This window comes from Topomyia yanbarensis, chromosome 3 (assembly GCF_030247195.1).
Source record: "Topomyia yanbarensis strain Yona2022 chromosome 3, ASM3024719v1, whole genome shotgun sequence".
Taxonomy (NCBI): Eukaryota; Metazoa; Arthropoda; class Insecta; order Diptera; family Culicidae; genus Topomyia; species Topomyia yanbarensis.
The window spans coordinates 293,192,958-293,206,465 of record NC_080672.1 but is presented as its reverse complement, the minus strand read 5'-3'; the positions used below and the strand labels follow the sequence as shown (position 1 = coordinate 293,206,465).

General features: G+C 36.1%; 1 protein-coding gene across 6 annotated transcripts in view; it reads right to left on the bottom strand.

The window, feature by feature from the left end:
- Positions 1 to 1,357: 1,357 nt before the first annotated feature.
- The window catches only part of LOC131694095 (uncharacterized), a 32,801-nt gene continuing 20,650 nt past the window's right edge, over positions 1,358 to 13,508 (bottom strand). For 4 of the 6 annotated variants that reach the window (XM_058982474.1, XM_058982475.1, XM_058982476.1 and 1 more), the window contains one exon: positions 1,358 to 9,675. In XM_058982474.1, coding sequence (XP_058838457.1) covers positions 9,470 to 9,675 — 206 coding nt within the window. In that variant the 3' untranslated portion in view covers positions 1,358 to 9,469. The remainder of the gene's footprint in view (positions 9,676 to 13,508) is intronic. The other 2 variants (XR_009306404.1, XR_009306403.1) reach the window with 2 other exon arrangements.

The window sequence follows — 13,508 nt, the reverse complement described above, 5'->3', positions numbered from 1 at the left end:
ACTATTATCACTATTTTCTTTTTTAGAACATCCATGATCACTAAAAGGCATATAAGGTTGCTTCGTAACAGCTACTCGTAAACTATTTACGAGGGTCAAACAAAAAATGACGGATTGCAAAGGTACCAGATCATGTAAATAGAAAAATTGAAAAAAAATGAAATAATAGGTTCTTTTAAGAGGTTACATATCCTTTTGCGGGAAAAAATTGAGGAAAGTTTGAATTTATCCAAAGGAATGAAGCAAAAATTTTATTCCATCAAACTTATAGTATTTTGATAGTACATTTTGCAATGAAAAAACAAGCATTAGATTATAAATATATTTTGATAATAGGTGAAGTTATGGTCTTTTCCCGGACACCTTTTTGCCTTTCTCATATAAAGAAAGGCTATGCAATCACTGTAAAAATCGACTTTTTAACCGAGGCCCGGAGGGCCGAGTATCATACACCATTCGATTCAGTTCGTCGAGATCGGCAAATGTATGTGTGTGTATGTATGTATGTGTGTGTGTGTGTATGTGTGTGTATGTGTGTGTGTCATTTAAACTCACACAATTTTCTCAGAGATGGCTGAACCGATTTTCGCAAACTTAGTTTCATCTGAAAGGTATAACGCTCCCATAAGCTGCTATTGAATTTTTAGTTGATCCGACTTCCGGTTCCGGAGCTACGGGTTGAAGAGTGCGGTCACACAGCAAATTCCCATATAAACTGGTACCACCATAATGTTCAAATGATGTAAAACATATTAAAATTGATGTAACATTACTCTAGTTTGCGGGTCTGGATCACTAATGATCAATCAAAGCAGCTTTGACCACATTGGCCACCTATGACGGTTCATGACGCCCTCGGGGAACCCGCCAAGTTCCTAAGCTAATATCACACCCATTCCACAACGAATTCTCTACCGATTTTAACGAACTTAATTTCAAATGAAAGATACAGTAATGCCATTGACTGCTGCTGAATTTCATTCGGTTCTGACTCTTGCTTCCGGAGTTACAGGGGTGTTACTAAGGATACACTGGAATTTCCCATATAAATCGGTACAATCGTAATACCTCAGAGGCTAAAAACTATTGAAATGGTCACCAAATTACTTCTAATCGTAGATCTAGATCACTGATTGCCAATCAAACATTCTTTGAATATATTGTCCACTATCGACGATTCCGGGAGTCCGGAATTCCGGGCATATTCCACAATTAAAGTCACATCGGTTCATCGGTGATGACTGAACCGATTTTCTCAAACCAAGTCTCAAATGGAAGGCAAATATGCAGTTGAGTATTGCGTAGCCGCCCCTTCTCCCCCCCCCCCTCCCCACCTTGCCCTTACACCTCCCTCCTTCATCACTCCCCTCTTCTTGGATCACCCTCACGCCCAGATTTCCTTCATCCACCCCGTATACCGAAATAAGATGAAGGATTTCTGACGCATCCTCCACACCCACTCTACTAAACTCCCATTCCCTACACGTTCAAACGCATTCCACCAACCTTTGCAAATTATAATCACATGAAGATAACATTGAACTCATGCTTATTAAGCTAATTAAATATTATTCTTTTGCCTTTCTTATATAGAAAGGTTATGCAATTGCTCCAAAAACCGACTTTCTAACCGAGGCCCGGAGGGCCGAGTCTCATATAACATTCGACTCAGTTCGCCGAGATCGCAAAATATCTGTGTGTATGTATGTATGTGTGTATGTATGTGTGTGTATGTGCGGATTTGTTAACAAAATGTCCACATCGGTTACTTGGAGATGGCTGAACCGATTTTTACAAACTAAGATTCAAATGAAAGGTATAATATTCCCATAGGTTGCTATTGAATTTCATTTTCAACCGACATCTTGTTCCGAATTACGAGTTGAAGAGTATGGTTACAAAACAAAATTTGTTGATTTTTCCAAATCAGTTTCTCGGAATTTTCTGAACCGATTTTGACAAACTTAATTTTAAATGAAAGGTCCATCAGCTGCTGTTGAATTTTGTGTGGATCCGAGTTCTGGTCCCTGAATTACAGGGTGATACGTACGATCACGCAGCAAATCCCGATTCTAACGAATTCTGCGATGAATGTAAAAAGGTGATTTTTTTTCCAAAATGTAAACACAACTGTTGAATTTGTAGATCTAGGTCCCCAACAGTCATTCAAAGTCTCTTTGGCCACACTGGCCACCATCGACGGATCCGGAAGCATCCAAAGTCAGAATAACGGTTATATTGGTTTCTCGAAAATGGCTAGATTTGCTCAACTTAGTCTCAAATGAAAGGTGTTGCGTCCCCAGAAACTGATATTAAATTCCATCTCCATCCGACTTCCAGCACCGGAGTTACGGGTTGTGGAGGTCGATCACATAGAAAACTCCGATTCAAACCGATACCGCGATGAATGCAAAAAGGTGTAATAAGAATGAAAGACATTTCCATAAAGTTATATTGTACGAACCAGCTATTAAATCATAGTTTGGAGAAATGAGAAAGGCACAATTGCACCTCTAGGTGGATTAAAACAGGTTTTTATTAAAGAGGCTTGCAGTATCACCATAAAAGTCCATCAGATCAAGTAAAATTCCAAAACTTAAAAAATTCCATTAGTATAGGAGTATTTCTCGTACCTTAACGAATAATTGAATAAATGATAATTTTTCCTGCATACGGGAACATTTAAAAAAAAATCGATGCTTTGAGTACTATAAATTGAATTCAAAAATTTTTATTCACAAAATGAAAATTAATGCATAAAAAGGAATCGTTAAGGTACTAGAAAAATTAATTACGAGCAATCGGAAAAATGAAGAAGATCGGTTGAATAGTTTTTCGGCAGTTGTAATCACGGAAAAGCCATTTTGGGAAAAACGGCTTTTCAAGATAATCAAGTTTTAAATTTCAAGTCACCACTGCTCTTGGTAGACAAGGCGCGCTTCCAAGCGCTGTAACTTTCGATCTGTTGGTCGGATCCCAATGAAATTTTGGAAAATCGACATAGATTTTTCATTAGGGCTTAAATCGCATATGTAAACAAACTGCGTTTTCGCTATTACGACATTATGCAACAAAAATACTACAAGATTGAGGTGAAAATTAGTTAAAATGGTTTTTAGTTCGATGTATAATTAAAGAAAACAAAACGGCGAAACATGCATTTTCTTCGAGATTTCGACTTAGGCCCTTCTTCTCATTTGGAATATAAAGGCCAAACTTACATTTTTAGACAGAAACGGGCGTACGGTTATTATTCACAAATAAAAGAATAAACGGCGGTTCTGTTATATAAATGATAAGCAATATCTACTATGATCATGTCTACTCGATAGTTGTTGCACATAAACATTCGAATATTTCGATATTTTCATGAAATTTGAAGAAAAGATTCACGCGCCCTTTCTTTTACATTGGGTTTCTATGCGCCCATTTGCTGAGCCCTATTAAAAAGTATACTGTCAAGCTCGCCCATTTACCCAGCCCTACCCAGCAAGACAGAGTCAGTTTAGCCCATTTACCGCGCCCTTCTAAAAATTACGCCCTTCTAAAAATTACGTACACGGTTTCCGCAAATGGTAGTTGCTGAAGGGCGAAATCACGACATTTTTTTAGTTTCTACCCACTAAAAGCACATAGGAATTAAATTCTTTGTTATATTGTCATAAGGTTTAACGAAAAATGCTTCCGGAAAAACACGGTCATAAAATAATTTATACCTACAATAAAAACTACATTTAAAAAACCTTCGCCGAATATTGAAACTGATTTTTCTCCATTTGAGTACATTGCGACTTAGGCCCTAATGAAAGATCTGTGTCGAAATGTTTTCAAAAAGTTGTACTTTCAGATAAAGTAAAAAAATCGATTTTTTTCAAATAAGGCGGTATGTAGGTAATGTTAGTAATCTCATTCGCACTTATTAGAATTGTCAAAAATGAAACGGAAGATTCGACTCAGTCTAGCACTTTCGTTCAATATGATACTTCTGAGTTGTTTGAGCAATACTCAAAATTAAGTAAATTTAATTTAAGGGGTTGTTGAGTTAAGGGGAAAAGTGAGCTAGGTTCGTGATTTTTTTAAATGGTTTTATCCAAGTGTTGTTTGAAAAAGCGAAATATTACTTGTTAGTAGTACTATCGAAGAAAATAAAAACAAGCTGTATTACAAAAAATATTGAAAATTGTCGGAGTTATGGCCGGCCCCCTGAAGCCCATTTTTTCGCAAAAGCTTTCGGTGAACACTCGCAGACCAACCGCTCAACCGAATCCAAAAAAAGTAGGAAAATTATTGAAGAAAAGTGTATTGAACGGTTTGGCTTATCAAAAAACAATCCATTAAAAATGTTGACTAAAAATCGATGTTAGAGGTGCTCAAAATTTAAAACAATAATTCATTGCAATGACTCGAAAATTTTTGGATGAAAAAAACCGTTCAAGTACACGAGCATGTGAATACGAACAATTTAAAAAATATGAAAAGCGGTTGAGTAGTTTTTGAGATATCACGTCCACCGCATCGGTCCTTTTCAAGAAACTCCATTCCGAGATAATCGCGTTCACAGTTTCGTGTTAACTTCATTCTGAGATGGATCCAGCGCGCTGTGGACGACTGTAGTTTGAAATGAAGTGCTCCGATTTGGATAAAATTTCGCACAAATATTTTCGAAAGTATGTACTTCCAGAATATGCAATAATTTTTTTTCGATTTTTTAGCCTCAATTTATATATAACCCCTTAAATTGGAGTACACTTAAACCCGAGATTGAGTATAAAAAGCCTTGTAAAGAATTGTGCTTTTTGACGTGGTTAAACGGAAACTGCCTTTAGCGTAGTTTACCTAAAATCACCTTACTGAACGATACCTCAAAATTGAGTCAAAAGAACTCAATTTTAGGTAATTTTACGAAATCGTGGCTAACATAAACTACGTGAACCGATTGTCACCATGTAAGCTGAATTTAATTATGTTTTTGTTAGTTCAAAAATCAGAAAGCGACGAGAGTGGTTTGAAAAGTCCCTGGCCCAAAAATGAAAAAAAGCATTTACTCAGAGATATTTTAGCTCTCAATACATTTAAAGGAAGCTTCCCCTATAGACGGATTTTATTCGACCTATAGTGGATTAAAAATATTCATTGTCAAAGTTGTAACGTATCATAGTTATTATACTTTATTGAACACAACTACAGTGTAAATTTCATTATAAAATACTCAGTCATTCCTGAGATATGATTGCTCAAATTGGAATCTGCCGTTTATGCAACGGTACACGGCGTGTATGGTAAGGCCTCAGGAATTAAACAAAAAGTGTTATTTAATTTTCGTGTTAATAACTTCTCTGTAGAATGACATTTTTGATTCCTAAAAAAAAGATTCTTCCGAAAAGTACACAAAAATTTTATTTCTTTTTGGTACATTTGTTTTAAAAAAGAATAATATTTTTTTAAATTTTTTAAACGTCATTATTATGAATATTAATTGCAGTTTAGTTTGATCATTACGTGCACGCCAGTTTAGAAAACATGGTCCATAAAAGGGAAAGAGATGCGACATCAACAACTATCGTGAGTAATTTTGTTAGATACTATATCTACACTGAAAATAATATACACGATAAAACCATATGAAATTAAACATCACTTTAATGTGCGTTCTCATGTTAAAAAGTAAATGATTTCCCTTTGAATTTCACATGGAAATCCATTAAAACGCACTTCATATGGTGCTTCAAATTAAAATCAATCAAATTCCACGCGAATACGATATTTATCCATTGAATATTCATTGGCATGCTAGTGAGTTGTAAATAATGAACTTTCCACATGACTTTCGCATGAAAAACATGTAGTGCAATTCTGCATGTAAAACAATTGAATTTACCGATTCTTCTGCCAATTAAAGCTATAAGTAAAACGAAGTGATATTCATTTGGAAATCTTAGTTAACCCTAGAACATTACACTGGGGTGCAAATGTACACCACGTCTTCTTTGAAGCCGTGTGAAAACGAGAATTCGGCATTTACCGACCTGGGACCCTAACCATAATTCAATTTAGAATTCCTAGTAAGAGTAGAAAAAGGTGGTATAGCCAGTTTGCTTATAGCCTTTGTGGATGCAGGTGTCAAAGTTGGCGTGGGGTACATTTGTACCCCAGTGTACGGTTGCCGTTAGTGTTTCGTCAGGTTTCGTGCTGTTAGTGGAAATGTGATTCGTGACAATACCAGTTTGAATACTGGTTGTTTTACTACGTAAGTAACAATTAGTATTATATAATCGTTTTTAATAATTTATTTAATTAATTTAATTTAATTTTGAAGTGGAACACAAAATCGTTCTCATTTTTGCTGATTTTTATTGTTCATTTTTTATAGTTTTTCAAAGCAGTGGCTCGCAAGTGCGCACAATAACTGCTGTAACAGTAACGTTGCGTGTTACCGATGTATTACTGGTCAGAAATATTTTTTCATTTTAATTTCCACCCCATTTCGTGGTATTTTTCAAAACACGATTTTTAAACTTTCATTCTTCAAAATACAAATTACAAAAATATCGAAATACCATTTTACACCGTTTTACACCATTCTTTCAACTTTTAGAATCATTTGATTTTTTTCAAATCGGTTGAAATTTTGCAAAGTTATAATAATTTTTGCGAAAAAAGTCAAAGCCGCGATTTTTTCACTTTTTATTTTGTTCAAACCAATTCATGCATCATTGATTCAATAAATTCCTTACTTTCACTTATACAGCTGTTTTTGCAATTGAAAAACGAAAGAAAATGTATTATTCATTTCTTTTGTTTGTATTTTTACCTTCGAAAATTGCAATCAAACGCGTGGGGTACATTTATACCCCAGTGCAACGTTCTAGGGTGGAAAACGCAAGTGCAACGATCTAGGGTTAATGGTATTTTTTATGATGTTGATGTGCTTTTCACACAATATTCGCTTGATTTCCCTTTGAAAACCATATTCCCCACACTCGAATGAATATTCAAATGGCAACCGTGTGCATTTCATGTGTTTGTCGATTGAAATAATTCAATAGATGTCTACATAATGTTAACGTGTTTAGTTTTTTTAGTGTAGCTGGTGATTATGGAACCACCAGCAGCTTCAATGCAAGCAGTATCTAATCGACGACCAACATGGCTTCTCTTCTGAACGTTGAACACCGGCTTAACTGCCGTGTCTCACATTCTACATAAAAGGAAGTATGGGACATCGCATTTAAACTAATATTATCCGCTTTTGTTAAATGAATGCCGATACAACAATCGCTTAAACAAAGATATTTAGAATCAACGGTAGTTATTGCAGTTGTTTCGATCTCCGCTTACAAATCGAGAGATAAGTGTTGTGCATTTACATCTCCGTCAGGAATGGAGCAGTGAAGCTAGTTGGGACCGTTGATGTTTCTGTTTTACTTCAATGTCATGTATTTAGTGCTACACTCATCTCCGGTCCTTCGCAGAACATCTCAAAATATTTCGTCTCATTCGCTCAATTGAAGATTGCAAATTTCTCCAGCAACAGCTTGATACCTTCGCTGTCTGTGGTGAACATGAACCGCATGTGTTCAAATCCGAAGAAGTGTTCGGTAATTGAATACTTTCCAAAGACATTTTAACCTTCCGGCAGTCGCGCTAGTGCACTGAGTGACGTTGCTCTGAAAATCTAGCGAAATTGTCTTAGAGTACCAGCGGGTGCTCATTCAGTAAGCCATTTGCGCAACTTCCGGAGGGTTAACAGAGTTCTGCCTGTTAGACCCCAGAATTTTCTTAAGTCTGCTGAAAACGGAAGGAGAATTTCGTCGGGTACGTTCGAGATAGTTATAAGGAGAGTGGGGGAAGCACCCTTAGGACTGTCCTGAGATTTTATTCTCTTGATATGGTCACCCTCTATTTAATCCACTGCATTGACTGTCATTCCGCTTGTGGTGTATAGTGATAGGCCAACGTTTATGGGTGGCATTTATCCAGCGATGGTAAAGTCCTGATTTATCATTTAGGCCAGGGACTTTTCATATCATCGTCGTATAGTCGAGGTTTAATAACAATATGATTACGCTTGCGAGTACACCCGCTCTATGACAAAATGACATATTTTTTTCAAATTAAAAATTTATATTGGTTTTAAGTTATGCCATGCGCACATCTCTAGGTAGTGGATAATACCAGCAGACAACTATTGAACAAAGCGTATAACGAAGGTCCCAAAGAGGAATGTCGATTCGTACTAACTATTAATAAGTAATTATGTACTCAACTCTTCTACAATCGATAATGAACGCAATACCAACCAAGCTACTTTCCTGTCTACCCTAGTTACTATAAGCATTGCGCCATTGCAAAAAATGGCTATTCATTTGCACTAATGTGGCATTAAGCCCCATTGCAGCATGTACAATTCAATCAAGCTCAATATTTGCATCGTAAATGCATACAACCACAACCGAAATGTAGCATTATTGCCAGCTAATGCTGATATAACTCGTAAACGCTTCAAGGATCTTTAAAGTATGTATGCATTACATATACATTTAGTTCTATTATATTATTCGTTAAGCATCTCCGCTTGAGAATTATACTTGGCATATTTTATGGCAGCAAAAGCAGCGCACTTGTAGTCAAGGACGAGGCAAAGTTCGAGACTTACTAAAGATACTTCTCTTAAAAATTTATTCATATTGTGTGAGAACCAAATTCCGTTAAGGTTACAATATCCATTACACGGCACTAGAAGGAAGCCAATTATAGTTCTAAACAGTCTTTTAATATTCCTCCTTTTTGTTCACCACACTGAAAAGACAAAACAAAAAAGCGTTGCAAAAACAGTGCCTATTGAAGCTTTCCAATAGCATGAGTAGTGCCGATATTAGGCTCCAAATTTGACATTTATACATTGGTGTTATATAATAGCAATAGTAATGCAGAAAACGGGCTGTCAATCTCAATACAACAAAAGTACTTTTGTCCTAGTGAGTAATTTTGGTTTTTACCAATTTTTTCTCCTTAGAATGAAATATAGCATAGAACAATAGCACATTATTTCGTCTTCTCTTGCATTAATATCAGAAAATAAGGCTTAGCGGCTCCTTAAGACCGCCCTATATTCAAATTTAAAGCAGTTGATTACTTGAGTATGCGTTATATCAGCATTAGATACGTATATAGAGCTGGCCATAATGCTACTTTTTTGTATGCAGTTGCAATGTAAATATAGAGCTTGATTGAATTGTTAATGCTGAAATGGAGTATTAATGCAAAATTATTGCGAATGTATAGCCAATCTTGTGCAATGGCTAATGCTTTTGGTTACTTGGGTATTGCTTAGTCGTCCGATTGAATACGGAGAAACCAACTAAAACCTAAAGAGTTTCAGGCGTAATATGTATATAGGAGTCGCTACAATCGGCATAAACTAAATTTAATACGGCAAGATTTGTGTGTTCTAGTACTTAATCCGCACTTAGGAGGCAAGCGATGAGTGGCGCAAGATGGGAATCGGTGACGGAGGTCCTGATGAGTTACGGCTTTCCGGCAAGTGTCCGGTCGGTGCCGGTCTGGACATCCCGGCTGCGATAGTGCTACTGCGTACCAGGCGACCACGTTCGTTTTCCTGAAAACGCTCCATTATTTTAGCTACTATCATAGATGGAGGGATGTGTGGATTGCCTGAGGAAGAAGTATCAGTATTTAGATGATTTAGAAAATAAATGCTTCATGTTCTGTGTGAAGGAACGTGGGATGCAAACAACACACATTGAAATTTTTAATGCTATGGGTTAAGTCAAAATATGTAGCTAATGCCATTGAATACATTGCGAAACATGTAACTCCAGTGATTAACATTACATATAGGAAATTAATACAATTGTGCTATGATCAAATTAGTCTAAAAGAATTAAAAATATTATGAAAAATACGATTTAGGTTGGAGAAAAGAATTGCTCGATCTTCGCAACAAAAACAGCAAACATCATACAGACTACTTCAACTATGTAGCCTCCAGCCAAACGCTTTAAGCCAAACACACAATATAGTTTAAAATGGTGCACAATGGCACGACGAGTGACAAAACCCCAAAATTCAGTCTTGTAATTTTTTTGTAAATATTTATTTTGTTTTTCTTTTGGTTTGAATAAAAATATTTCAAAATTTTAAGATATTTAATCGGATAAAAAATTGAATTTTTAACATGTCGCTGAAGCAAGTGATGTCGAGGATTTCTGTTCAATTCAATTCATTCGAATTGTTTGTACCTTCGAACTTCAAATGGCGATATCTCAAGAACTACGTGGTCGATTGAGGTAGTTCTGAGTTCTTTGGAAAGATGAATCAATATGCTAAACTATAGATGTAAGGTTTTTGTGCAAAAATTAAAAACGTTAGCTCTGAATCAAGAAAAAGCAATATAGAAATTGAATGTCGTATCAGTAATTTATCTTTATACGTCTTACAATTTTTGAGATGGTCTCCCATACGTCAGTTATCATGAATCTGACTCAAAATTTAGTGTAGTTTTAAGATATATAGGACTCATCTTGTGCATTTTTTTTAAATACCCATATGGAGACCCCAAGTAGCTCATAAATCTTCTTACAAATTAAATGACTAAACAACATCATATTACTAACAAATAGTGATTTTTACTAGTTTTGTCAACCATTTCTGCTATCCGATGTGATTAGCTACTATTATTAACGTATATATTAACCCTTTAACGACCAACTCCTTCAAATGGGTTAACATAAAAATAGTCGAGTAAAAGAATTCTGGAATTTCAAAACTGACAGCAGAAATGGATTCAGCGACCCAAAATTAGCTAAAACCCCAAATTTTTTGTTACAACTTTGAATGGAGAGGTGCCACTGTGTGGCGTACCCATCAGTCTGGGTGGTAGTTTAAGAGCGAAATTTAAATTTATTCAAAAAGCAATGTTCCAATTTATCACTTTCTGAAGTTTAATGCTCCAAATATTTAATTTAAAATGCTGATTTGCTAATTACGAACTAAACAAAAACTTTTCGAAGTTTCTTTATGTGCTGCTATTGTGACTGAGAGAGTTTTAAAGCCTTAAGTATATTTAAATCAAGATTAACAAAAATTGTGTCCTTCGCTGATTAGATAGAATAGTATGTTTGTCTAGATTTGTAAACCAAGAATTGTGGAAAACGATACGGAATAAAACACAATTCTTCAGTATTATGAAAACGAAAGAACAATAGCGGAGAGAGGGTAATAGTGGAACACATTTTTAACGATTTATTTTTAGAGTAAGAAAACGTTTTGTAGCTGAATGTGATATATAATTTCGAACAAACACAAACAGTAAACAAGCATTTTTTAGAAAAATATGGTTTGTTCTAAAACGTTTTAGTGTACCTCACGGGTAGGAACAATAAAACATGGTGTCATCCACAGTAAAACACTACTTTACTATATAATCTTATCCAATTACCGTAAAACAGGGTATCTTTGACCACCGGGGTAAGTTTGATCAAATGAAACTTTTTTCAGCAACGTATGATAACAAAATCATCGAAACAAAAAACATACCATATACTAAACATATTCAGCATCTATCGGCAACGATTATTTCGTTATTTAAAGTACCTTTTATGAACACAAATTCAACTTGAAAATGCTACAACCCTCATCAATTATTACTTTTGTCATTTTAAAAATCTGACATTTTTGTTGTTAACTATTTAATTTTGACTATTTTCCTGAAAATGTTCAATAAAAGCCAGCTGTATCCTTCTAGGCAATTTTGTTGTCTTTCGATACGTCACAGTACCGGACCATTAAATTGCCTACAGATATGCAATTTACACAACATTGTCATCTCTCATTTCGATACAAATATTTTGTTCATAGTTCCACGAAAACAACGAATGAAAATTCAAGAATTTTAGTTTTATGGTAAAACGAAATAAAATTCTTGAAATTCTTCTCCAATATACTAATACTGCATGTGTTAGTGTCGAACTATGATGTGAGTTATAATTATAAAATAGATTGAAGATTTGAGGAATTTAAATTTGAAATCATTCTGTGGTACATTTTGTAATCGGAATAAAAAATATGTAAAATATTGAAAGAAAAAAGGCTGTTCGGCCATCTATGGAAGCTGTCCTTCAATGTCAGCTTCTTTCTCCGAACAGCCTAGATAAGCTGTGTAGTGTCGGTAGTGGTTGTTTCAACCGGCTAAGAATTTTATTTCGGACTACCTGTTCCGGTTGTAAAAACCCACCAAACAGGTGACCCCAATTCCATAGTGTCATGCGACCCGTGCCATAAGTAAAATTGTTGAGGGGGTTTAAAATATTCTCAATGGCGAACGAAGCCTGGGAAGAGCTGGTCGAACTCCCCAGTATGCTGCCTGCATTACGCAGCGGAACGTTCACTCTACGCACCGAAGTTTTTTCGCCGATAATCCGCTTAATTTTGCAGAATTTTTGTTGGCTGAGGGTTTGCTGAGACTCTCGGCTGGTCGGTAGTTCGGTGAAGTTTTGCTGGGTTTCGATTATCAAATTTCGATGTGTACAGACGAACCTGCCCAGAGGCCGTGTGGTATCCGGCCAAGAATTGAGCCACTGGGGTCCTGCTCCCATGTCGTAGGCGGCGACTGAAAGTAGGAGTCCGTAAGTCACGGTGTAGTTCTCATAAATATATATTTTTCGATCATTTTGATGTCGCCTTCAATGTGATAACATATCGTAATTACTAAATTTCATGGATATTTTCCAACAATTAGTCAACTACCTTGATGACGTCGTGGATACGACGAACTCATTTATAGTAGCATCCTACGAAGAAGCTTGTTCACTTCGTACTGTTAAAACGACTAGAGGAACCCCGTGGTGGAGGGCTGAGGTTAAAAGAATGAAGAAGGATATGAGAAAAGCTTGGAACCGGCGTCAGCGTGATGATTTCAGGATTTTCAGTTCAGCTCGTAGTGCATATAAGAAATTTCTTAGATCTGCAGAGGGAGCTGGCTGACAAAACCTATGCACTAATGTCTCTAGTCTGAACGAGGCTAGCAGATTAAATAAAATTCTCTCCAAATCGAAATTTTTTTAGACGAACTCCTTAAAAACCAGAGATGGAGTTTATGTGACGGACGAAAAAGATGTTCTTAATTGTCTCTTCGACGCACGGAAGTTGAGTATTTGCGGTTGTCAGGGGTCCTCAGGGCGGCGTTCTGTCACCTTTGTTATGGAACTTGGTAGTCGACGACTTGTTGAAGAAACTCAATGAGCTTGGATTTCGAACCTACGGGTTTGCTGACAATTACCAAATACTAATTACTGGATTTTGCATCGGAACAATCTTTGACTTAATGGCAGGCATTAAGAGTTGTCGAACAGTGGCGTCGACAAGTTAAATTATAAGTTAACCCAAGCAAAACTTCAATGGTTCTTTTCACGAAAAAGCAAATAACAACCGGGGTTCGTCCCTTGCAGTTCTTTGATTCTGAGCTACTGTTTGCAAGTCAAATACGT